Source organism: Desmodus rotundus, chromosome X (genome assembly GCF_022682495.2).
Source record: "Desmodus rotundus isolate HL8 chromosome X, HLdesRot8A.1, whole genome shotgun sequence".
Taxonomy (NCBI): domain Eukaryota; kingdom Metazoa; phylum Chordata; class Mammalia; order Chiroptera; family Phyllostomidae; genus Desmodus; species Desmodus rotundus.
The window spans coordinates 49,148,901-49,172,541 of NC_071400.1; the positions used below are offsets into that span (position 1 = coordinate 49,148,901).

At 38.1% G+C, this 23,641-nt stretch overlaps 1 protein-coding gene across 5 annotated transcripts in view; it reads left to right on the top strand.

Moving 5' to 3' along the window:
• The window catches only part of PAK3 (p21 (RAC1) activated kinase 3), a 385,169-nt gene that overhangs the window by 251,860 nt on the left and 109,668 nt on the right, over window positions 1-23,641 (top strand). For all 5 annotated transcript variants that reach the window (XM_053917262.1, XM_053917263.1, XM_045188516.2 and 2 more), the window contains 2 exons: window positions 4,850-5,051; window positions 22,514-22,614. In XM_053917262.1, coding sequence (XP_053773237.1) covers window positions 4,877-5,051; window positions 22,514-22,614 — 276 coding nt within the window. In that variant the 5' untranslated portion in view covers window positions 4,850-4,876. The remainder of the gene's footprint in view (window positions 1-4,849; window positions 5,052-22,513; window positions 22,615-23,641) is intronic.

Consider the following 23,641-nt stretch of genomic DNA (forward strand, 5'->3'; position numbering starts at 1 on the left):
CAGGATAATTAAAGCAAGACCAAATCTGAGATATTTAGGTAAAGGAGAGATTATTTGATTCATGCTACATGTTCCTGGTATAAGACTGGACAAAGATTTTTCAACTTATCTTCATTTCTGCAAAAGATTTATTCCAAGTCCTATTATAATCTCCTGATGAGTTTAATGAAATTAAAACAAATCTAACTTGCTGGGAAGTACAAAGGTATGCTACATAAGCTGAGTCTTAGGACTTCTAGTCAAGATGGTGATGTAGATAAACACAGTACCACATCCTTCCACAACCACATCAAAATTACAGCTAAACCCCTGGCTGGTGTGGCTCAGTGGATTGAGTGCTAGCCTGTGAACCAAAGGGTCACTGGTTCAATTCCTAATCAGGACACATGCCTGGGTTGTGGGCCAGGTCCCCAGTGGGGAGCACACGAGAGGCAACCACCCATTGATGTTTCTCTCCTCTTTCTCCCTCCCTTCCCCTCTCTCTAAAAATAAGTAGATAATTTAAAAAAAAAAAATTACAGCTAAACTACGAAACAACCATCATTCAGAACTCCGTCAAATCTGGCTGAATGGAAGTCCTGTAACTAGGGAATTAAAGAAGTTACATTGAGACTGGTAGGAGATGTGGAACAGGTTGGTCCCACACCCATGAGTGGCAGATAAATATCGGGAAGGATATCTCAGCTGTGGAGGTCCCCCCTGAGGAGCGAGGATTACCATCCACACACCAGTATTGCTGCCACCCCCCCCCGCCCCCACCAGCCCATGGTTCCAGTGCCAGGAAGAGAAGTCCCTGTAACTTCTGGCATTAAAAACAAGCAAGGATTGAGGCTCAAGGAAATAGAGGTCTTCTGGAATCCCAGGTAGTACCTATTAAAGGCCCACACACAGATTTACTTGGAGTCACTCCCTCTGAGCTCCAGTGCTGGGACAGCAGCTTGAAAGGCACCAGAGATATGGGGAGGAACTGAATTGTCTGGCATAAAGGTGACAGCAGGTGGACAGCTTTCTCCCGGAAAGAAGTGCTGGCAGAGGCCATTGTTCCTTTGATGAACCCTCCCCAAACAGAGCTGGTAGGCAGGTGCCATATGTGACACTCTTTCAACCAAGCTCCCACTGTTTCCCCAACCCTGATGATTCCCTGAGACCCCACGTCACCCAACTTTTAGGCCCACCCAAGCTGTTTCCAGTGTCTTCATATGAATGGCCTATCTTGGCTCATGCTTTGGACTTTCCTAAAATATCTCAAAAAACCATCAGCATCTGGCCTCAGCATGCCCCATACTTTTGCTAAGTGGCCCCAGGCCCAGCGTTAGCAGCAGCTGGCCTTGGTCCATAGGTTGGCCTCACCTGGGCACCTTCAGACCCAGCACAAGTAGCAGCCATCTGCATATTGCTTTGTAGCTCATGCTGGGTAGCCCCAGGTAGAACACAGGTGGCATCTGACCTTGACCTGAACCTCCCAGGATGCCTCAGAGCCAGCGAACCTAGTGGACAGCTTCAGACCATGTCGAAGCTCCACTTTCCAACTATCTCTACAAGTAACTTAGTCAAGGGGCAAACTCAATGGACATCAGAGCCCCGCTAAAGTAAGTCCTGCTTTGTGGGGTGGTCGTCTACACAGCTGATCCTGCATGTTGGTCAGAGGTTGGTGGTCAGTCCTTGCACCTGATTGGCCTGGGTAAATTCCTTTGATCTGCCAACAGCAATCAAGGCTCAACTACAAGAGGAAGGTGTATTTTATGTGCCCAGCTTGGGTGATCAGGGAGGTTGTGCCACTGGACCATACAGAACACCTACTACATTAGGCCATTCTACCAAGCCTGGGAGATGTAGCAGTTCTACCTAATACATAGAAACAAACACACAGGGGCTGTCAAAATGAAGAGACAAAGAAACGTCCCAAATGAAAAAACAGAACAAAACTCCAGGAAAAAAAATACCCCTAAATGTAATGGATACAAGCAATCTACTAGATGTAGAGTTCTCAACCCTGGTTATAAGGATGCTCAATGAACTTAGTGAGAACTTCAACAGCATAAAAAAGAACTAGTCAGAAATGAAGAATAATATACAGGGAATCAGCAGTAGAGTAGATGAAGCAAAAAATCGAATCAGTGATTTGGAATATAAGGAAGCAAAAAACACCCAATCAGAACATCAAAAAGAAAAAAAGAATAAAAAAGATGAGAAAAGTGTAAGGAGTCTCTGGGACAACTTCAAGTGTACCAGCATTCACATCATAGGAGTTTCAGAAGGAGAAGAGAAAGAGCAAGCAATTGGAAAACTATTTGAAAAAATAATGACAGAAAACTTGCCTAACTTGGTGAAGGAAATAGAATACAAGTCCAGGAAGTACAGAGAGTCCCAAACAACATGAACCCAAAAGTCCACACCAAGACACATAATAATTAAAATGCAAAATAGTAAAGACAAAGAGAGAATCTTAAAAGCAGCAAAGGAAAAGCAGTTAGTTACCTACAAGGGAGCTCCCATAAGACTGTCAGCTAATTTCTCAAGAGACACTTTGAATGCCAGAAGGGAATGGCATGAAATATTCAAAGTGATAAAAAGCAAGGACCTACAACCAAAATTACCCACCAAAGTTATCATTTAGAATCAAAGGACAGAAAAAAAGCTTCCCAGAGAGGAAAACAAAACAAAAGTAAAGGAGTTCACTACCAACAAACCAGTATTATATGAAATGTTAAAGGGTCTTTTTTAAGAAGGAAATAAAAAGACCAAAAATATGAACAATGAAATGGCAATAAGTACATATCTATCAACAATTGAATCTAAAAAACAAAACAAACAAGCAGAACAGAAAGAGACTCATAGATACAGAGTGCATTTTGAAGACTGAAAGGGAGTTGGGAGGATGGGTGAAAAAGGTGAAGGGATTAAGAAGTACAAAGGGGTTGTTTACAGAATAATCATGGGGATGTAAAATACAGCATAGGGAATACAAATCAATAACATTCTAATAACCATGTATGGTGTCAGATGGGTGTGAGATTTGGGGGGATGATCCCTTAGTAAGTTATGCAATGTCTAATCACTGGGGTGTACACCTGAAACTAATATAATAATGTATGTCAACTATAATTGTAAAATAAAAAAATAACTTAAAAATAAAAATAAAAACTACATTGGAAACATGTGCAGATACCGGATAGGCAACAAGATAAAAAAAATAAAGGCATTCTGCTCACAAATCAAAGATGTTAATTATGTACTAAAGTATATAATATGAAGTGACAAAAGACATTATTCTGAAATTGAAAATATCTTGGTGAAAATACATTACAAATTTGTATGCAACTTATCTGTGTGGAGTGCTATTTTAAACCAAGTGGGAAATGGTAATATAGATTTGCAATTAAAAAATAATCCATGACTTCATGCTTAATCCCTCTGTTTACAACAAACACGATAATATAACTTTGAAAGAAATTTTGCTGAATGTACAACTTTGGCACAAGATATGAAAATACATATTGAGATTTAAAACAAACTAAAAACGATATAAGCTAGATCCTTTGAGAATGCCTGTGATTTGGACTTCAGCAAGTGTGTGGGGTTGATGTTTTGGTCAGAAATTTCTAGCCTAACATAGGAGAATATAGTTTGAGTTTTATATTATAAGTAGCCTTTTTTTACCAACTTAAAATATACCTGGTCAAATAAGGCCAGGATAATCAAGCATCCTGAAAAGAAATAGGATACCTATCTTTTGAGTCTCTGGCCAGAACCCTTAATTAGGAACGAAAAAGGCCACTTCATTAGCCACACCCTTTTATCAAGAACAAAGGAGCCTTGTGTTTTAAATTACATGGGTGCCCTAGAACCCTGACTGACCCAGACTCTTAGTTGCCTTATTATACAAGACCAGCTCCTCAGGAAGTGGTCCTCTACTTGAAGCTACTCTTGGCTCATGGTGAAATTTGGCTCAGCTTTATCTTCTACCTGCTACCTGAAGTGGGGAACTGTTTTCTCTATCTATACACTCCAATTCTGCTGAAACTGCTGGGTCTACTATATTGCTTCTCAGGTTTTTTTCATAAAACAGTAGAGTGTATTTTGTAAATCAGCTACACACCAAGTACACCAAATACATCCCAATGTCAAAGCAGCCAACAAACATTCTTTTATAAAAAATAATATTCACATCATGTCTGTTTTTTTAAAGATTTTATTTATTTATTTTTAGAGAGAGGGGAGGAAGGGAGATAGAGAAAAATACCAATGTGTGAGAGAAATATTGATTGGTTGCCTCTTTCATGTCCCCAACCCGGCACCTGGCCTGCAACCCAGGCACGTACTGTGATTGTGATTGGGAATTGAACTGATGACCTTTTGGTGTACAGGCTGGCACTCAATCCACTGAGCCACACCAGCCAGGGCTAAATCATTCTTGTGGGCTATTAAAAATCAACGGCGAAACCTATATCAGTTCTGGATTCTGAGGACATTATGCTACATTACCATGGCAATCATCAGGATAGAATTTTTTTTTAAATAAAGATTGTAAATTGTTCATCAAAAGACTGAGTGAACAGCAGAAGATACAGTTTCATCATGAGGAAAGGAAGAGACCTTATGTGTTTGTGTGTGCATATTGAAAAGCCGTTAATCATTGCCTTCACTTTTCTCTTTGGGAAAATGCATTGTTAGTCTTTAGGGAGGCAGTACCTTTCCCTCTTGAAAAGAAACCCCTCAAAATTGTCAAAGAAAAACCTGAAATGAAAAAAACATACTTTTGTTTCTAAGATGTTAGAATCCCCACATTTACTAAATTGTTTTTTTAGATCTCTTCTTTCTTAACTCCTGTTTTCTCCCCCTCCTTTAGGAGCTGTGCAATTAGTTGTAATTGAAAATGTCTGACAGTCTGGATAACGAAGAGAAACCCCCAGCTCCCCCACTGAGAATGAATAGTAACAACCGGGATTCTTCAACACTCAACCACAGCTCCAAACCACTTCCCATGGCCCCTGAAGAGAAGAATAAGAAAGCCAGGCTCCGCTCTATCTTCCCAGGAGGAGGGGATAAAAGTAAAGTATCAGTGGCTGGGAATTGAAAAGGGGCTAGTTTATTCTCTCATTGTCACTTTCTTTCTTAGTCATTTCTTGGCATTGACTGTTTAGGACCTGCCTAACCTTTATGTCTACTTCTTCAGAGGTTGCATTTTGTGAGAAGTTAATGTTTGATTGATTTCTATGGTTTACAGAAAATTTACTTTTGTTGTGTTTACCTTTTACATAAAACTGAATTCATAGTGTTAACCCAGGGTAAATCATAAGAATAATACTTCTTGAATATAAACAGTGACTTTCTTTCTGATAACTTAGAGGAGAATTTACAGTAACCCTTTCCAAACTGCAAGTTCTCTTTATTGGAAATTTAAGTATAGGTGGATTTACTTCTGTATATCTTTTTGGCAGCTGTGAAAATTTTGAACTGAGTATGTGGGAGTCAGTCCAAGCTGCCACATTATTGTCTCTCTGACTATATCACAAGGTGGGAAGAAATTTCCAAATCATTTGTTTTTCTCTCATCTTCTGCCAGTTGTTCCCTACACAACCAGCCCTACTTGTATTGGATATCATAACAGTATATTATCATTTATCCTTTGTTCATAATACCATTTGGTGCTTAAATATCATATGCTGACACTGTAACACTAGGGGATTTAAAATCTCTGGTAAATAATTGCCAGGTTGTGTTAATTAGCATAAAGTTTAAGCATGGCTTCTATAAATGTGACTATTGAGACAGAAGAGAGTGAATGAGGTATAGGGACACCATTACCACAAAAAGTTGCCCAAAGGGCAAAAATGATGATGTCTTTAGAAGAGAAAAGGGACATTCCTGATCTGCTTCTTCAAGGTAAACCAGATCGTTTTGTATAGGTTGCTTTCATGGTGTTAATGGATCCACAATTAGTAGCATAAGGAAAGCTGAAACTCTTATTAAGGTCAGTATTGTCTCTTTATACCCACATCACTTAAGAGATGTTTTATCCCTTGTGACGTAAGGATAGAAAAGATGGAAATTATGTTAAATATCTGGATTAAAGACAAGCAAAATAATAAGGAAACACTTTCTATGTAAGGGATCTGTGAACATGCAAGAGAAATTTTTGAAGACATGTTTTCAGACACTGAAGTGGGTCCAGAAAAATTTTTTGCAAGGAACAAGGGATAGTTTGAGAAACTATCCATGACCTGGAGACCAAGTTTTATGTGGCAGTGCTGCCAAAGAAAGAACGATTAGAGCCTGCAGCTTCTGTATTCTATCTGCCATAGTGAAGTGACTGAAGAAGGGGATTGTGTGCCTGTGCAAATCTTTGGTGCCATTTAGACTGCCATGCTTTGGAAGCCATTGAACAATCTTACTTTCCCTTTTGAAGAGTAGGAGCCAACTGATGCTGGCATGATTTCAGCAAAAATAGGGAAGCTTACATGTATGTTTTGTGCCACTACTTCAGGTGACCTCATAGTGAAATCATTACTACTGTACAGAAAACTATGACCAAATCTTTCCAGGAGGAGGAAACCCAGCCAAGTTCCCAGTGTACTTGTGTGCAAACAGAAAAGCCTGGATGACTCCTTCTCTCCATAAGGAATTATTTGAAAAGTACTTTCTTGTCGAAGTTCACTATTTTAAATCTTGAATTCAAAATCCCACTGATTTTTCACAGTCCTTTTGGTACCTCAGATGTTCTTGCCAATATGTATCCTGATGTTAAAGGTGTTTGTATAACTAGTCTCATGTCTTACATACTCAAGCTCTCAGATCAGTGTTTGAAATGGTCATTCAAGAAGATATGTGCCAAATTTGTAATATAGCTTTGTTGTTCAAAATCTCACAAAGGTTCCTCTTTCTGAAGTCCCTTGTGCATGGTATTCCTAAACCACCACTAATGTTATACTCTTAATAAAAGAGGCTTTAGATAATTAACAGGGCCTGTAATGAATGCAACCTGAGAGAAAATTTGGCTAGATATGATGAAATATCTTTCAGCAATCCCTTCTGAAGATAAAAATAATCTTTGGATCAAGAAGAACCAATGGGTGCAGGTGAACATTTGGCATAGGAGCAGTCATTGGCAAACCTGTTGACACTAATTCAAGTGATGTGATGCTGCTATGACTCTTGGGAAATTTCCAGTAACCCAGAGGTGATTATCAGAAGTGATGATGAAGATACTTAGGATCTATGGAACTGGAGCAACAGGAACAAATAGTTTAGAACAAGATTATAACCTCCCCAAGAAAGTATTTAAAAGTGACATCTTTACATGTCAAACTTTACAAACTTTAAATATTGCCACAATGTCTAGTTCTTTAGTTAAATGAAAATACTTGCTTTGGTGTCAACAGAAGTTCTTGCTTAGTTGTTTTAAGACGTCTGTTTAAATAGCTACATTTCATTGAACAAATAGAACTTCAAGAGACAGGTAGAAAAAAACATAAGAAGTAGAAGTAATTTGAAGATTGACAATCTGTCTTTCTTGGAGACTGTTCCAGGAGCTGATTATTGGTATTAGAGAAAATTAGGATAGACAGTTTGCCAACATTTTATGGTACTTCACTATAGGAAAGTTTTCAGCATTAGATCAGAAAAAGGACATCCTGAACAAGTATTTTGACTTTATTTTAAGTAACCTGTGAAGCGTGAGACTGATCAGGTTTCTCTTTTGTTGGCTATAAGAAAATTTGTAGCCAAATGTGTGGCCGATGCATAGCACGTATCAGGGACTCTATGGTATGTATACCCTTTGCATTAGCTTTTTTCTAGTCTCCATTTTATGTTCCTATCTTTTTTGTTCCTTTTACTTTCTTATCTACCTTGAATTTATGCTGTCATATTGTATTTTGTGAATTCTTGTAAGCCACCTGATATCCATTTTGGAACAAGGTCAAGAATAAATACATGAATGAGTAAATAAATACATGAAAAATTACAAAGGCAATGAGGCAAATGAATCTGCCAGGATTCTGAAAGTGGCATAGTACCTCTAAAAATAATCAATGTTAAGGACTTGAAGCTTGGAAGAACATGTGAGAAAGAAGCAAGTGAGACTGCATTTGGAGGTGACGTGGTCTTTGTGACACCTGTGTCTTCTGAAGCATGTTTATGTGTCTTGTGTCTTGTATAGCACTTGAGCATCAGGTGTTTTTCAGAGGACATGTAATGTTGTGTGAAGGGCTATGTCTTTAGAGAGTACAGTTCATGTGCATTTTGTTTGTGGGGAATCCAGAGAGATTTGGTAGCTGGTGAGCCTGGGAATGAAGTAAAGGCCTCTCTCCCTAGAGGAGTATTAGGAGATAGTGGGATATAAATCAAGACAGACAGGAAGTGATCTACCATTTACTGACTGAGCTAAGCTGTTCTCTATCCACTGTACACATATTGAGTCTTTAAATACTTACAACCACTCTGCATTATCCCCTTTTTACAGATGAGGCAATTTGAGTTTAAAGTGTTTAAGTAGACAGCCTAGCATCACATAGCAAATGATGGAAGCCAGAAGTATCCCAGGTGTCTTGGACTCCAAACCCTATGGTTGGTCTATACTCTGTAACAAAGCCTTACAGCAGAACAAAAGGAATATGTGCGAAACTACATTCCTAGCATCCGAAAGCCAGCAGCAGCTTTAATTTTTCCTTAAGAATATGGTATTGCGCTTTGAAACTTTTCTCACTTTCAGAAAAGCAGACTGTTTTTTATTACCACTCAGTAGGAAACAATGAAAACTTTTTCATGATTTAAAAAAATAATGGCGAGAAAATATTCTTCATAATAGAGGTGTGCTAACATTTGATTTGGGTGTTTTGTGGGTAAGATTCTCATTTGGTGTGTGTACTTTACAGGCTTGAATACTGCTTACTTTAGAGAGTTGAGGCTCTAAATGAGTGTGCTCATATATATGAAGTAGTTCTTTAAGTGCCATATAGTTTGTTATTGTATTGCATATATATTGTTCTAATTCCTAGAATGTTATTTTCTATATATACTACACAGCAGAAAGCATTACTGTGCAACAATTATGTTAAAGAAGACTCTCAGTTATCCTATGCTCTTGTTAATCAAATGTTTTGGTCAATGCACATTGCTAACTTTCATCTAATTAATGCACAATAAAAATACTTAGTGTGATAACTAGACTGAAAAGTATGCAGTCTTTCTTCGGTGATGTTGAAAACCCTTTGGGATCTTGAATAGCTCAGTTATTATCTTGTACCAACAATGAATGGGAGTCTCAATTAATTGTGGGTTCTGTTATCAGAATGCCAGATGTCAGAGACTGCTACATCTCGAATGGTGTTTACATTCCTCTTGGTTCTCCAAAGTAGACCATACAGCTCAGCAAAGAGTGCTCTTTGGAGATCATTGCACTATCCTTTGGAAAGCCTGAAAGGCATGACATCTTGCTTGTACTCCAGGGTCAGTTCTGTGCCCCAGGAAAAAAATTTCCTGTACTACTTCTTTACTTTTATAAGTCCCCTGTGGTTGAAGTGGGAAGAAGGTGGGATAATAATGCATTCTGTCTACTAGGGTCTGTGCTTCCACTTCAAGGTTAACAAATGGGAAATTGGACAAAAATATGGTAGCCCACTAAAACCAGATGCCAAATTCAAGACAGGTATGGATTGTAGGACTGGGAGAGGTATATGAGGGGGGACCCAGAAAAAACAGAATTATCTTCTAGAGTGGGGGTCCCTTGTAGTATAGGCTTCCCCCACTACATGAGTGTTCTAGGAACCCAACTGTATCAGTGTACCAGCTGGTGTTGTGAGAGGCTGCGTTAGGTTTCAGTGCATTTTTTTGAAGACTCTTTCATCACCTTTGCCCATTTCATTATGGGTGATTGACCTGCCCACACTGTGCTGAGTGTTTAGCAGTTTTTGGCCAAAAACATCATGACCCTTGTGCTCCACCCTTCCTATTCACCCAATCTTTCCCTGAGCAAGTTTTTTTTGTTGTTGTTTCCCTGAATGAAAAAAGTCCTCAAAGGGAAACATTTTGCTGATATGGAAGAGGTGAAACAAAAAAAGTCAGAAGCACTAAAAGGCATCAAAACTGATGAGTTCAAAACTGTTTTGAGTAAAGTCTTGATAGCTGTATTGCATCAAATGGAGAGTACTTTGAATGTGACTGAACTTTAAACATGTAAGAATAAATACACAATTTTTATAAATAATTTCTGGGTTTTGTGTCCCCCCTCATATAATAAAGGAGAGAAATAATAGGGATAAATGAATTTACAGAAGAAGTAATGTTTGAGAGGGAGATTAGGAGGTGAAGAAGATACAGGGCATGGATGAGAAGGGGTAAAACAGAAGAGAGTTGTATGAAACATTTAAATGAAGTATTGAAAGGAGAGAACACTAGCTCAAGGATACAAAGTTACTTTCCTCCTTAAAGCAAATGAAGCCCCACATTTTTTTCCTCTCAAACTTGTGCCCTGCAGAATTATCCACATGATCAGATGTGTCTGATTTAGGATATTGCCTTATATTTACTTTTTGTTTTCAAACACTTTTCATTGAAATTGTTGCATGTGTGAATTCGGTGTAAATGAGAGTGGAAGCAGTGTGTTGTCTGGAAGGAGATAGGTGTAAGAGTCAACTTGACTAGTCAGAATGATCACTGTTGTTGAATGTCTTTGAAGATGATAACACTGAAGGTGATGGCTGTCAGTGTGTATGAGTGGGGGTCACTAGAATGGCTTACATAGAACCATCATTTCCTTTCCTCAGTCATCCTCATGAAACACCCAACCTATGAAGTGGGCTTGTAGCTGCTCTTGCAGAGTCAGGTACCACTTTGAGTACTTTTCTATACAATAAAGGCTGCTACTTTACAGAGGGCATATATTGTTTCCCATAGCCACTGAAGAACTGGCAGGCAGAAATGGGCTTACTATTTTACAAGAGAGAATGAAACTAGACATAAAGAAATTCCAGATGTTCTGATTGGATACAGTGATTACCAAGGGTGAACTTTTCCAGGTTCTCTATTGGGTGTCTCATGGCTTTATGTGGTCCTACCTGAAGGCCAGAGAATGAAACTTCCACCATGGGCCTTCCCAACTATATAGTTCTGAGATTTACAAATATAATGAAACATACTATAATAAGAGCAGTGAATGTTTAAAAGAGCCCAGTTTAATTCTGTCTTGGTAGTTATATCTCTAAGGACTTCACTTATAAGGTTAATGAGATGATGTATTTTGGATGGCAAATACAGGGATATTACAATATTCAAATTGTTTTCGTATCAACTACCTCCTTTATACCTCCTATGATGGAGGCAAGGATTATACCAGTGTTACAAAAGGCAGGAATTTAAGAGGTTAAATGACTTCCACAGACTTGCCCCACAACTTATTACAAAGCAAGGCAGACCTAGAATTTAGATCCCTGAATTCTAGTCCAGTGGTAGTGGAACACTGTACAGCTTAACATAAAATAGGAGTTACTTAACTTGTTTTAAAAATAGGTTTTAGCCAATGGAATATATAAAAATGGAATCTTTACAGAAACCTAGGTGAAAATAACCCATTTTCTCAATCAGCAAATACAACACTAAGTCATACCTTAGTGTTGTATTAGCCCCACCATTTATTTTTCTCCTCAGCCTGCATGAAATAGCAACCATTTTGAAACCTTGCCTACACACATGTCATGTGACCCTAGGAGCTCATAGCTACCTGGCTTTTCTGCCAGAAAACACTCTATCATGTAGAAAAAACTTTCCCAGTAGATTTTTCATTACTATCTCTCACTTCCTCATCAATATGCTATATATTTCTACTTCGAAGCTTTGCTTCTCTTGTTTTTCTTCTTTTAGATGCCTTGCCCTTTCCTGCCTGTTTATTCTTTAAGGTCCATCTCTATAGTCTTGCCTCTGCCAGTAAGCCCTCACTGTCCACCACTGGTTTCTATGGTCTTATCTTTGGACATACCACAGCATTTATACACTTTCCATATTAGCACCTAATTTTCTTTGACCTGGTATTATCAATTTCTATGTTTTATTTGCTCAACTTATTTCTCCAATTAGATTGCAAGTTTAGAACATTAGGTTCCTAATGAGTTACCGTAATCTGTCACTACACTAATCCTGAATTCTTTGTATACTTGTTAACTGACTCACTGACTGATTCAAAGGAAAGGAAGCTAGATCAGTAGCAGGAGGGAATTGGTCATTAGAGCCAAAGTTTTGAAATGCTTGGTGCTTAGAACTAGCCAGCCTATGTGCTTTTTTCTTTGGAAAAATTATTTCTGCATTTTAGAAATGATTTATATAATGTTTTGATTTTCACTTTCTGTATTAACATGGCTTTAAATGTTACTTTTTAAATTATACTGTATACTGTAACTTTGCATGCTTTCCATTTCTTTTTCAAAAATGATTACTGTTCTGTGCTTTCAGGCTAAATTTATGTGGGAAAGTATTTCTCTATGTCTGTCCCCTGTCCTTCCTTTTTTTCCCCACATGCTCTATTTTCAAGGAGCTAGAAAGTATTCTAAAAAAGTAATTCTAGACATGACCATATGACATCCAATGAAAAGGCCCAACAAAATTTCCAGGAATTTTAGGGAAATATGACAAGTGGAACTCCTACAACAAGGAAGATTCACATGACAGTTTTCTAAAATGCTTTCAGAAGGCAAGCATAGGCCCATCCAGGGATTTCATCTGGAGAAAATTGGTTGTTTTGCTGTACCTTGAACCCTGCCCATCTGTGTTGCCAATATATATGGTTTGGGCCCCAAAGTGGCACCTCAAAAAAGGTATGCCTCATGTGTACAGAGTCATCCCCACTGTTGGGGAAAAACAGCAACAATGCCACCACCAACAACTTCAACTATAACTACTCTAATACATATCCTCCCACTCCCCAGCTTTCTTGGGGATCCTGGATCATTACCTCCTCATCCATCAGCACATAATGGCAAATATGCATGACCTGTCTCCATATACTGGCTCTCGTTTCATAAAATGAAAGTCATTTATCCATTCATTTGTTTATTTGCATATTCATTAAATATTTATTGAATCAGGTCTTGTTCTATATAGATGCTGGAGTACGGAGGTGAATAAGTACAAGTTCCTGCCTTTAAGGAACTGATGGCCTAGTGAGGGACAGAGACAAGTCAGTCAATGATTAGAATTTATCATGGTAAGTATAACATGAAAGTGAGCACTGAAGAGGGGCATCTATTCAAGCCTGAGCTTGAGGAGAGGGGAAGTAAGGGAAAGCTTCTTGGAGGAGGTAACCATTGAACTGAAGTGAGTCTTAAAGAAGGAAAAGAGCTATACATGTAAGAGATGAGTGGCCTTTCAGACAAAAGGAACATTAACATTATAAAGGAAGTAGGCATGGCACACTATTAACTGAGGTTCTATAAATACAACTACTAGTAGTTCAGAATAGCTGGGACATAGAGTGAGAGTGGGAGAGGGATGGCGGTTGGAGCTATGGAAGTAATTAGGCACTAGATCCTGGAGGACTTATTTATGCCACACTAAGGACTTTGAATTTGATTCTGAAGGCAGTGGGGAAACATTGAAGCAGGGATATATCATATTTGTGTGTCAAAATATCACTCTAGCCACAGGAGAAGAATGAATTTGGAAAGAGAGGGATGGAAGGAGACAAGTCAGGCTGTTGGAGTCATACAGATGAGAAATGACAGTGGCCTGGCCTAAAGGCCAGTATCAATATGAATAGGAGAGAAGAATGCAGTAGGAATATTTAGGAGGAAGAATTAATAGACTTAGGCAACTGATCAGATGGTAAGAGGAGAAACTGGAGAGGGAAAAGTAGAAAACAGAGGCGGAATTGTAGATCTTGTTTTCGGTGAGGAAAGGAAGTAGAGAATAGATTACTTTAGAAAATTTTTAGAGTGAGGGGCCTATGAGGCATCCAAATAGAGGTATTCAGTAGGCAGTTAACTCCTTGGGCTCAGGGTACAGCAGAAAGGTCAGGGCTGGAGGTACATATGGGAATCACTAGTGTAGATGATAATTGAAACCATACAAGTACATGAGGTGACCTAAGGGAGAGTTGTGATGGTAAGAAGAGATGAGGACCTAAGACAGCTCCTGGTGAATACTACTTAAAGATTCAACAGAAGATGCAGAAATGTAGGAACAGACTTCAGAAAAGTGTTATGTAAAAGAAGGTAGGGAAGAGTACCATGAAGTTTATGGTCAGCAATGTTAGTTTTCACTGAGAGGTCAATGGTGATACAGACTGAAAAGTAGCCATTTTCAAGGAGGTGGTTAATTTGTGACCTCAGGGGCTTAGTGCAGTGGTTGGAGGAATGAGGGCTAGGGAAGTCTAGATTGTATTTTCAAAACATTTAAAAAGGAAAAGGCTGAGATACCAACAGTTAGAGAAAGATGTGAGGTAACAGAAGGTTTTAATTTTTAAGGGCAAAAGAAATCTCCACATCTCTTTTAAGCCAAATAGGAAGTGTCAGTGGAGGGGGAGAGATTGAAGATACAAGGTGAAATAAAAGAGGTGAGAGGGACTGGGATCTAGATACCAGTGGAAGGATAAAACTTAGGCAGAAGGATGGGACACTGCTTGCAATGAGTTCAGAGATAAGACTGGGAGAAGGAGTGAAGTCAAAAGAGTTCCAAACTGGTGGCCTTCATTTTTCTCATTGAAGTAGAAAGAATTTCATATGCTGAAAGTAAGAGAGAAGAAGCTAAAGGACAACTTTGAGTGAAGTGGTAAAATTCTGGAATATTCAGCAAGAGGAGTGGAAAAGGAAGTTGGCAAGGGGAAAGAAGAATATTGCCAAGCACCATTAATCACCCAACTATCATCTATAAACACCAACATTCATGGCTATGTGGTTTTTGCACAAGCAATTTTCAATAGCTTTGGTATGGAAGTGGAGGTTTTGTGATTGGATTCTGTCTGGGTAGGGTTTTGCAAAACAATTGCAAGAAAAGGTCAAAGACCAAGAGTTTTCAGGGCAGTGGCTTAAGAGCAATTTAAACGATGGGCCATAGAGTCTTGACCAGGAGGAAGCTGGGGAATTGGCTAAAAATAGAGGCATCTAGGAGCTGGTGGTTTTGTTGAGATCAAAGAACAGGTAAAATAGGAGTAAGGGCTTAAAACAGCAAGAAAGCTAGCAGGATAGGAAGCTGGGCTTAGGAAACAAGATAACAGGGTTAAATATTTTAGAGAAAGGGTCATTATAGATCATGAAAAGGACTGGGGTAGCTATGGTTCTCCATTTGCTCTGCAAATTATCTGTACGTGGAGTTTAAAAAATTATTTTATCAGACCCTACACCCAGCAATTCTGATATAGTAGGTTCTGGGTGGGCCCCAGACATTGATATTTTATGGAACTCTACAACTCACTCTGATGTGCAGCCCTGGTTGAGAATTACTGTTTTTAAAGGTGGCCATTGGAATGGATTGCAGAAGTGGACGGGAGGTCAAGTTCATTATAGTTGATGGAAGTCAAAGAGTTAAAAAGAAAGGGTATGAAGGAGATGTCTATTTATATACTACATTTCACAGAGTGATGGCAACATTGAGTGCAGGAATGAAGACTGGAAATCAAAGTCCTCAATGGATAAGGAGAATTGGCCAAGATAGCTAAATGGCAATAACCTCACAGGAGGGGTTTTGTTGGCAAGTGCAGTAGTACTGACTCCAAATACACAATTTGGAATAAAAAAGGGAGAAACTGCCCTTTCCTATTCTCCCAGGTCTAAGGACTTAGGATGGGGAATAATGAGCAGTGCCCATAAGGATTATCTGGAATTGGTACCCTCTTTGGATAGTAAGGTTTACAGTTGTTTTTTTCAACCCCAGCTGCTTAAAGGAAATACTTGAGGAGTATTCATTTAAAAATGAAAGGTGCTTGGGTCTAGTCCAGACTAACTGATTCTGAATCTCTGGGGGTGGGGCTCAGACATCTGTCTTTATTTTAAAGTTTCTCAGATGAGACTGATGCACAGTGAAGTTTGAGAACCTAAGGCAGGAAGTAAAGAGGGCATTTAAAGAAGAGGTCGATGGTGCAGGTGAATTTGTAATGGAAAAAGCTCTAGCCACTGGAGGAAGTATGGAACTCTGACTGGTGGATCCTATAGGAGATGACAGATGTCTAGAGGGGCTTTTCTTTCTCTCAAAGGTAGTAGGATGAAGAAAAGTGTCCAGATGAGAGACGGGAAAATATTAACTGTCTCCTGGAGTTACAATCAGAATGCATGTACACCTAGAGGGTCCCAAGGCCAAACACTCTTTGCAGTGGTCTGGTGAACAACTTGTGGCCTTCGTTCTAGGTTCCAATAGAATATGCACAATATGCTTAGAAAGTAGTAGTCACTTGGTCTTCTGCTTTCTACAAATATCAACTCACAGCTGATCGGGCTGAGTCTTATCATCCCAATATTCAGGTTAGGATGAATCTTCATATAAATGGTCAATGCTCACAGAATTTTCTGAAGGAGATACATTTTAGTGTTACAAAAAAAAAGTTCTCATCTAGGCCCCATTCAATCACGAAACATTAACTGAAGACTAGGGCTTAAATATGTCAAGGGTTTTTTTTTTTTTTTTTTTTTTTAATGCTACTGAATAAGAAATAGTGTAGCTATTAAGAAGTCCAGTTCTGTAGCCACAGCTGGGACATCTTTTCAAATTCTGACTCTGACACCTGCCAGCTAAATGACCTTGGTATGTGGTTTAAACTCACTTCACCTCATTTCCTCATCTATAAAACAATAAGAATACAATAATTATAAGGTCTACTTTATAAGACTTTGCTGATTAGATAACATTAGAAGCACTTTGTACATGGTGAATGTTTCATAAATGATAGTTATGAAGTGTGCAGACATAAGGCAGGAGCTAGGAAATGTGAGACCACATAAGATACAGTCATTGCTGTCAAATATTTCAAATTTTAACTAGAGAAATAGGATGCAAGGGCAATCTGGCTGTGACATCTGTCACCCCATTGATCACCAGGATTAATTTGGCTGATATGGCTGGCTAGACAGGTGTCCCCTTTCTCCCTCACTGATCCATGTGTGTCCCTCCCAAAGCTGTGCTAGATCAAAGAGGACAACCTTCCCAACTAGAGGAGAGGACCAGTCTTCAGTCAAGGGTATACAAGTAGCTGCGCTCCCCTGCTAGAACCTCCAAATAAGCCCTCAAATTTTAACTATAGAAATAGGTATGTAAAGAAGGAATAACAATCCAGTGTTGATAAGTGTCAAACTCCAAGCATATAGTGGGTAGTTCCATGGGAGCATGAAGAGAAGGACATTTAACATTCTCTGCAGAGTGAAGTAGGAAAAGACTTGCTATAGGAGAGGAAACCCAAGAATGAGAGTTGAAGAACAAGGACTGCCCTGACTGGCATGGCTCAGTGTGATGGTCATCATACTGCAAACTGAAAGGTCACCAGTTTGATCCCTAGTCAGCACACATGCCTGGATTTTGGGCCAGATTCCTGGTTGGGGCCATGCAAGAGGTGACTGATCAATGTTTCTCTAACACATTGATGTTTCTCTCCCTGTCTTCCTCCTTCCCTTTCTCTGTCTCTAAAAATAAATAAATAAAATCGTTTAAAAGAAAACAAGAATAAGGACTAATTGGAGTTATCCACACAAAGCCAAGGGGAAACAGTAAAAAGTAGTACTTTCCAGGCCTTGGCCTAATGTGAGTAAAAGCTTGGCAGGAAGAGGAAAGCCAGCAGGGGATTGTTGAATATGGCAAAAGAGATTAAGAAGTGGGACAAATTTCCACTTCTAAGAAACAAATTTCCAGTTATAAAAATAGTTACGGGGCTGTAAATTACAGCGTAGGAAATACGGTCAATAATATTGCAATAACTATGAAGGTACCAAATGGGATCTAGACTTTCATTTTGTAGGGTATATAAATGTCTAATCACTATGTTATACACCTGAAACTAATACAATATTGTATGTCAATTGTAATTGAAAAATAAATTTAAAAACAAAAGTCAGCAGTTTAGGGAGCATGAAATGGGTATGGGACACTGGGGGCCATTGCAAGAATAGACTATGGAGAGGGACGGAGGCAGATCATTCAGGACATTGGATAGCATGATAAGAAGCATAAATTTTCAACTTGGATAGTATGCTAAGAAGCATGGGTAGTGAGGAACCATTTAAGTGTCTTAAACAAAGATAAGAATGAGGTGATATTATGTTTCAAAAGATTACTTTGGCCCAGAATAATAAATTACAGGAAACAAAATTGAAGACAGTGTGACCAGGTGAAAAATGCTGATACCTTATGAAGATAAGTTTGTGAGGATGAAAGGAAGAAGATAGATTTAAGATGAGTTTGGGATATAGAATAGGAAGAACTTGGTGACAGGCTTAGGTAGAATTAAAGAAGAGGTCAAAGAAGCTCCTGAATTTATAGTTTAGACAGTTCGGCCACTGCAGGATTACCCAATAGCCAGAGTAAGCAGAGTACCCAAAATGTGGAAACATACTGATTTCGGATATATTAGTTTTTTGTTTTTAATTTTTTAAATTTATTTATTTATTTTATTTATTTTATTTTTATTCAGTTACAATTGTCTGCATTTTCTCCCCATCCCTCCACCCCACCCCAGCCAGTCCCACCTCCCTCCCCCACTTCTACCCTCCCCCGTGATTTGTCCTTGTGTCCTTTATAGTAGCTCCTATAGACCCCTCTCCCCACTATCCCCTCCCCACTCCCCTGTGGCTATTGTTACAATGTTCTTAATTTCAATGTCTCTGGTTATATTTTGTTTGCTTTTTTCTTTTGTTGATTATGTTCCAGTTAAAGGTGAGATCATATGGTATTTGTCACTCACCACCTGGCTTATTTCACTTAGCATAATGCTCTCCAGTTCCATCCATGCTATTGCAAAAGGTATAAGCTCCTTCTTTCCTATGAAAAGATGCTCAGCATCACTAGACATCAGAGAGATGCAAATTAAAACGACAATGAGGTACCATCTTACACCAGTCAGAGTGGCCAACATAAACATATCAACAAACAAATGTTGGAAAGGATGCGGAGAAAAGGGAACCCTAGTGCACTGTTGGTGGGAATGCAGACTGGTGAGGCCACTGTGGAAAACAGTATGGAATTTCCTCAGAAAACTAAAAATGGAACTGCCCTTTGACCCAGCAATTCTGCTGCTGGGATTATACCCTAAGAACCCTGAAACACCAATCCAAAAGAACCTATGCACCCCAATGTTCATAGCAGCACAATTTACAGTAGCCAAGTACTGGAAGCAACCTAAGTGCCCATCAGCAAATGAGTGGATCCCAAAACTAAGGTATATTTACACAATGGAATTCTATGCAGCAGAGAGAAAGAAGGAGCTTATCCCCTTTGCAATGTCATGGATGGAACTGGAGAGCATTATGCTAAGTGAAATAAGCCAGGCAGTGAGGGACAAATACCATATGATCTCACCTTTAACTGGAACATAATCAACAAAAGAAAAAAGCAAACAAAATATAACCAGAGACATTGAAATTAAGAACATTGTAACAATAGCCACAGGGGAGTGGGGAGGGGATAGTGGGGAGAGGAGTCTATAGGAGCTACTATAAAGACACAAGGACAAAATCAAGGGGGAGGGTAGAGGTGGAGGAGGGAGGTGGGACTGGTTGGGGTGGGGTGGAAGGATGGGGAGAAAATGCAGACAATTGTAACTGAATAAAAGTAAATTAATTAATTTAAAAAATCAAAACAATAAAAAAATAAAAAATAAAATAAAAGTACTTAATCATTATAGGAATATCAGAATGTTTTAGACTTCTTTACCTTCTTATACTTTAGTTTGAATTATATATTGAAGAGAGGGGATCATAATCTTTTCATTAAGGCCTTAATCCTTCTCTGACCTGAGTGGTGAGTGGTATCATTTATCCGAGAACACGGACACTGGAGAAGGAGCAAGTTTTGGCTTCCTGTATCTGTTATTCTTAGCCCTGAGCAAAGGAAATGGCATGATTAGGTTGGGAAGGGACTAAAAATCAGGTAGCCTTCTAGGGAGACACCATTAAGGCAATTCACATAGCTCAGATCAAATGGAGTGTTTATGTTTAAAACAATATGCTTCAAATATGTAGCCGATAGTAAATGGAGAAATAAAGAGAGCTTATTTTCTGGCAAGACAGATCATGAATGCAAGCTGATACAATAATTGGAGATAGAAATTAAGCTATGGGTTCTTACCCTGGAGTTCAGGGAAATTTCGAGCCTCTAAAGTTATAGGAAAAATTACGTGTGTGCATGTGTGTAGCGCATTTTCATGGGCAGAAGTTCTACAGCTTCAGATATTTCAGAGTGGTCTTTGACTCCCAAAAGGTCACCAACCACCAGTAGCAAATTTACTATGAAGTAAATATGGCCTCTTTTTCAGGGTTTCTCACTTGCCTGGGACTCTTCCAAGGCCCTAGGAGGAGTCCTCGCAATTTTGTATTGTGTTTACTTAAAGCGAGTGTTCCTTTCAAATTATATGAAGTGTCTGGTCCCACAAAAGCTGGATATATGGAATTTTGCAACATTTCTTAGTATCTGGGAGTGGATGTCATCTAAGATGAATGAGTGTAAAGAAAGGACTGTGAAAAGCCAAAGAGTGCACTAGGAAAGACAAAAGGAGAAGCAATGCCAATGAAATAAATAGTTACTGAGGGAGAAGACTGAGACCACATTGTCAAGGAAGTAAAGCAGAGAGATGGTTAGCCATGTCCAACATGAATGGGAGATCAGGAAAGAGGAAAAATAAATTATTATACGAGTAGCTAGGACACCTTCAAAGGAAGTGGCGAGAACAGAAAGTTGATTGTTCTGTTTTGCCTTCTGAAAAGATAAAAATGGTAGTTGAACAAGTGTAAATGGTAGCTAGAGTCCACAAAACATGCAGGAAGATAAAAGTACCAACAGAAAAGTCTAAATTTCACTGTTCATTTAAGATAACATTCACCAATAAAGTAGGCTCACTGTAAAATTGAGATTTATACTAAAGTTAAGTTAGATGGCACATGTGTAGTTTTCAAAATGTGTCTTAAATGTGTTCCATGGCCAGGCAAAGGCTTTAAGTGACCCTCATCCTCCCATCTCCTAATCCTGTATCCTAATCCTCTCAGTACTTGAATTTCCATATTTCTGCTCTATATCTCTGTTTCCCAGCTGATGATATGGAGCAGTCAGGGTAGAAAGAGAAAAGAAGATGTAGTACGATATTTGAAAGTAAAAGGTTTTAGATTTAAAATTATACTGGGTTACTCATAAAACTAATAATTCATGTATGGTTAATTGAATGTTGCCTGAAATTCAGGCCAAGGAGACATCTATTTGAACCAGAATGTTCTAAATTGGCCACCCTGGAAATTCTGAAGTTGATTGGTTTTAATTGGGCACACATGGTTTATACTGACTTGCCCAGTATTAGGAGTGTATTTTTTTTTTTTTTTGAGTGTGAAATACAGCCTTAACAGAGATACATGCTCAAATCTGCTGATATGTATTTTATGGAAGGTACTAGATACCATTTACAATATTTTCACAGAAACTTCCTCTGGGATCTATTTCTAGATGAACTAATTTCTTTACAGTCCCCAACTTAATTTCTACACTGATTATGTTTTAAAGGCTTTTGATTTAACTATTGATGTGGTTGTTCATAATTGTGTCACTATGAAAACTCTGCTACTTGAGGACAATGACTTTGAATGGCTAATATGACAGAATATAATTGGGGCATGGAAAATAGCTACAAATTAGAATGACTAAATCAAAAAAACTGGTTTGAGGTTTCTAAGAACTAAAAAAATAATAGTCCCATAAAATACAGTAATTTGTATGTCTTTACTAGCAAAGTGCTGAGTAGCAAATGATTAACACCATTTTTAATGATAAAGATTTGTAGCATTATTATTTATTTTTTAATATTATTCTTGTTGAAAGAAGACTGGAGTGTAATAAGACATGCTTCATAATGTACACGTGTAAATGAAAGATGTTTCAACTACTTGATAATTAGCCATGGGTAACATAGAAGCAATTCATAACACTTTTATATTTAGGTAACATAAGCAATTTTACTTTCTAGCCTTTCTTTCTAATAGTAAGACTTAGTTTGACTTAGGTATTTCTTCTTTAGAAAGTAGTATTTGATCCAACAAAGCCAGTTAAATACAATAACATAGATATTTTGTGGTTACATCATTAAACTGACAGAGCACATAAATCAGTTTGTAGATTTTGTTTGAATTGGATTTTGGAAATTTATAAATTATTTGGATATAACATTTTTTGTCCAACTGTCAGCCACTTCTGCAAATAAAATTTTATTTTCTGCAGTTAAGTATTGTTAAATGTGTTGGAATCAACTGTCTTTCACATTTATAACTGTTTTTGATGAATTTAACAATACAAATTTTAGATGCCAAAACTATATATCCCAAATAAATACATATTGACATTTTGCCTTTAGCCAATAAGAAGAAAGAGAAAGAACGCCCAGAGATCTCTCTTCCTTCAGACTTTGAACATACGATTCATGTGGGGTTTGATGCAGTCACTGGGGAATTCACTGTAAGTAAGCTTATTTTGTTTTGTAAGCCATGCAAAAAAATCCTTTATTATAATAGGTTTCAAGCAAGAATTTCCATGTGCCAAATTGTCATAGACTTGAAGTTTTTGATGGCAAGAATATTGGCAAAATAATGTCCATCTTAACAAAAATGTCTGATGGCTCTGTAGTCTTCCACTTGACTGAAAATGCTAATTTACCATTGTATATAAGATGTAGTCCTAGTAGTTAGACCCTACTTGGTTGAGTCTATTGTTTATATTTCAAGTGAATCAGAGAATCATTGACTCAACTTGGACAGTGAAGATAATCTGTCTGAATAATTCAGGCTTTACATTGGAATCTGGATTATCCAGATCAGCTCACCACACACAGTAACCAAATAGATCTGTAAGACTGACCTATTTGCCCTGTAATTTCAAGAACATAGCTTATTTTGGGGCTTAACAGGTATATTTTGTAGGCACTCAAAAACAAACCCTATGTTTCAGGAAGAAACATTGATGGATATACATGTTATATATGCTTTAGTGGTTATATATATACCAGAGTAAATACCAATAAGAATTCTCTACAAAATTTCATATCTATAAATCCAGCCTATATTTGGATATCTGTAGTGCTCAAATTGCACAGGATCTCAGATCTATGACATTTTATACTTAAGATCTGACATCTTTTTTTTTTAGATGGAAGAAGGAAAAGTTCTGCCTAGAAATATGTCCCCAGGAAGATCAACTCTCTTTCCCATACTAGTAAGAAACTCAGTCACACTCTGCATTCTGAGATAATGAATAATTTTGAATGCATTCAAACAAAAAAATCTTTGATGTGACCATCACAATTGATTCATAGGTTCTTAAGCCAGAGATAAATTTAGATTTAAATAGTTGAATTTTCTTCTATATAACATGATTGCTAGTGATTACACTGTTATATGGTTAAGTGAAAGTGAAAGAAAAAGAGATGAAAAATTATTTGAATTGGGAAAGCAAACCTTGTCTCTGAATTGATAACCAAATTAATTTT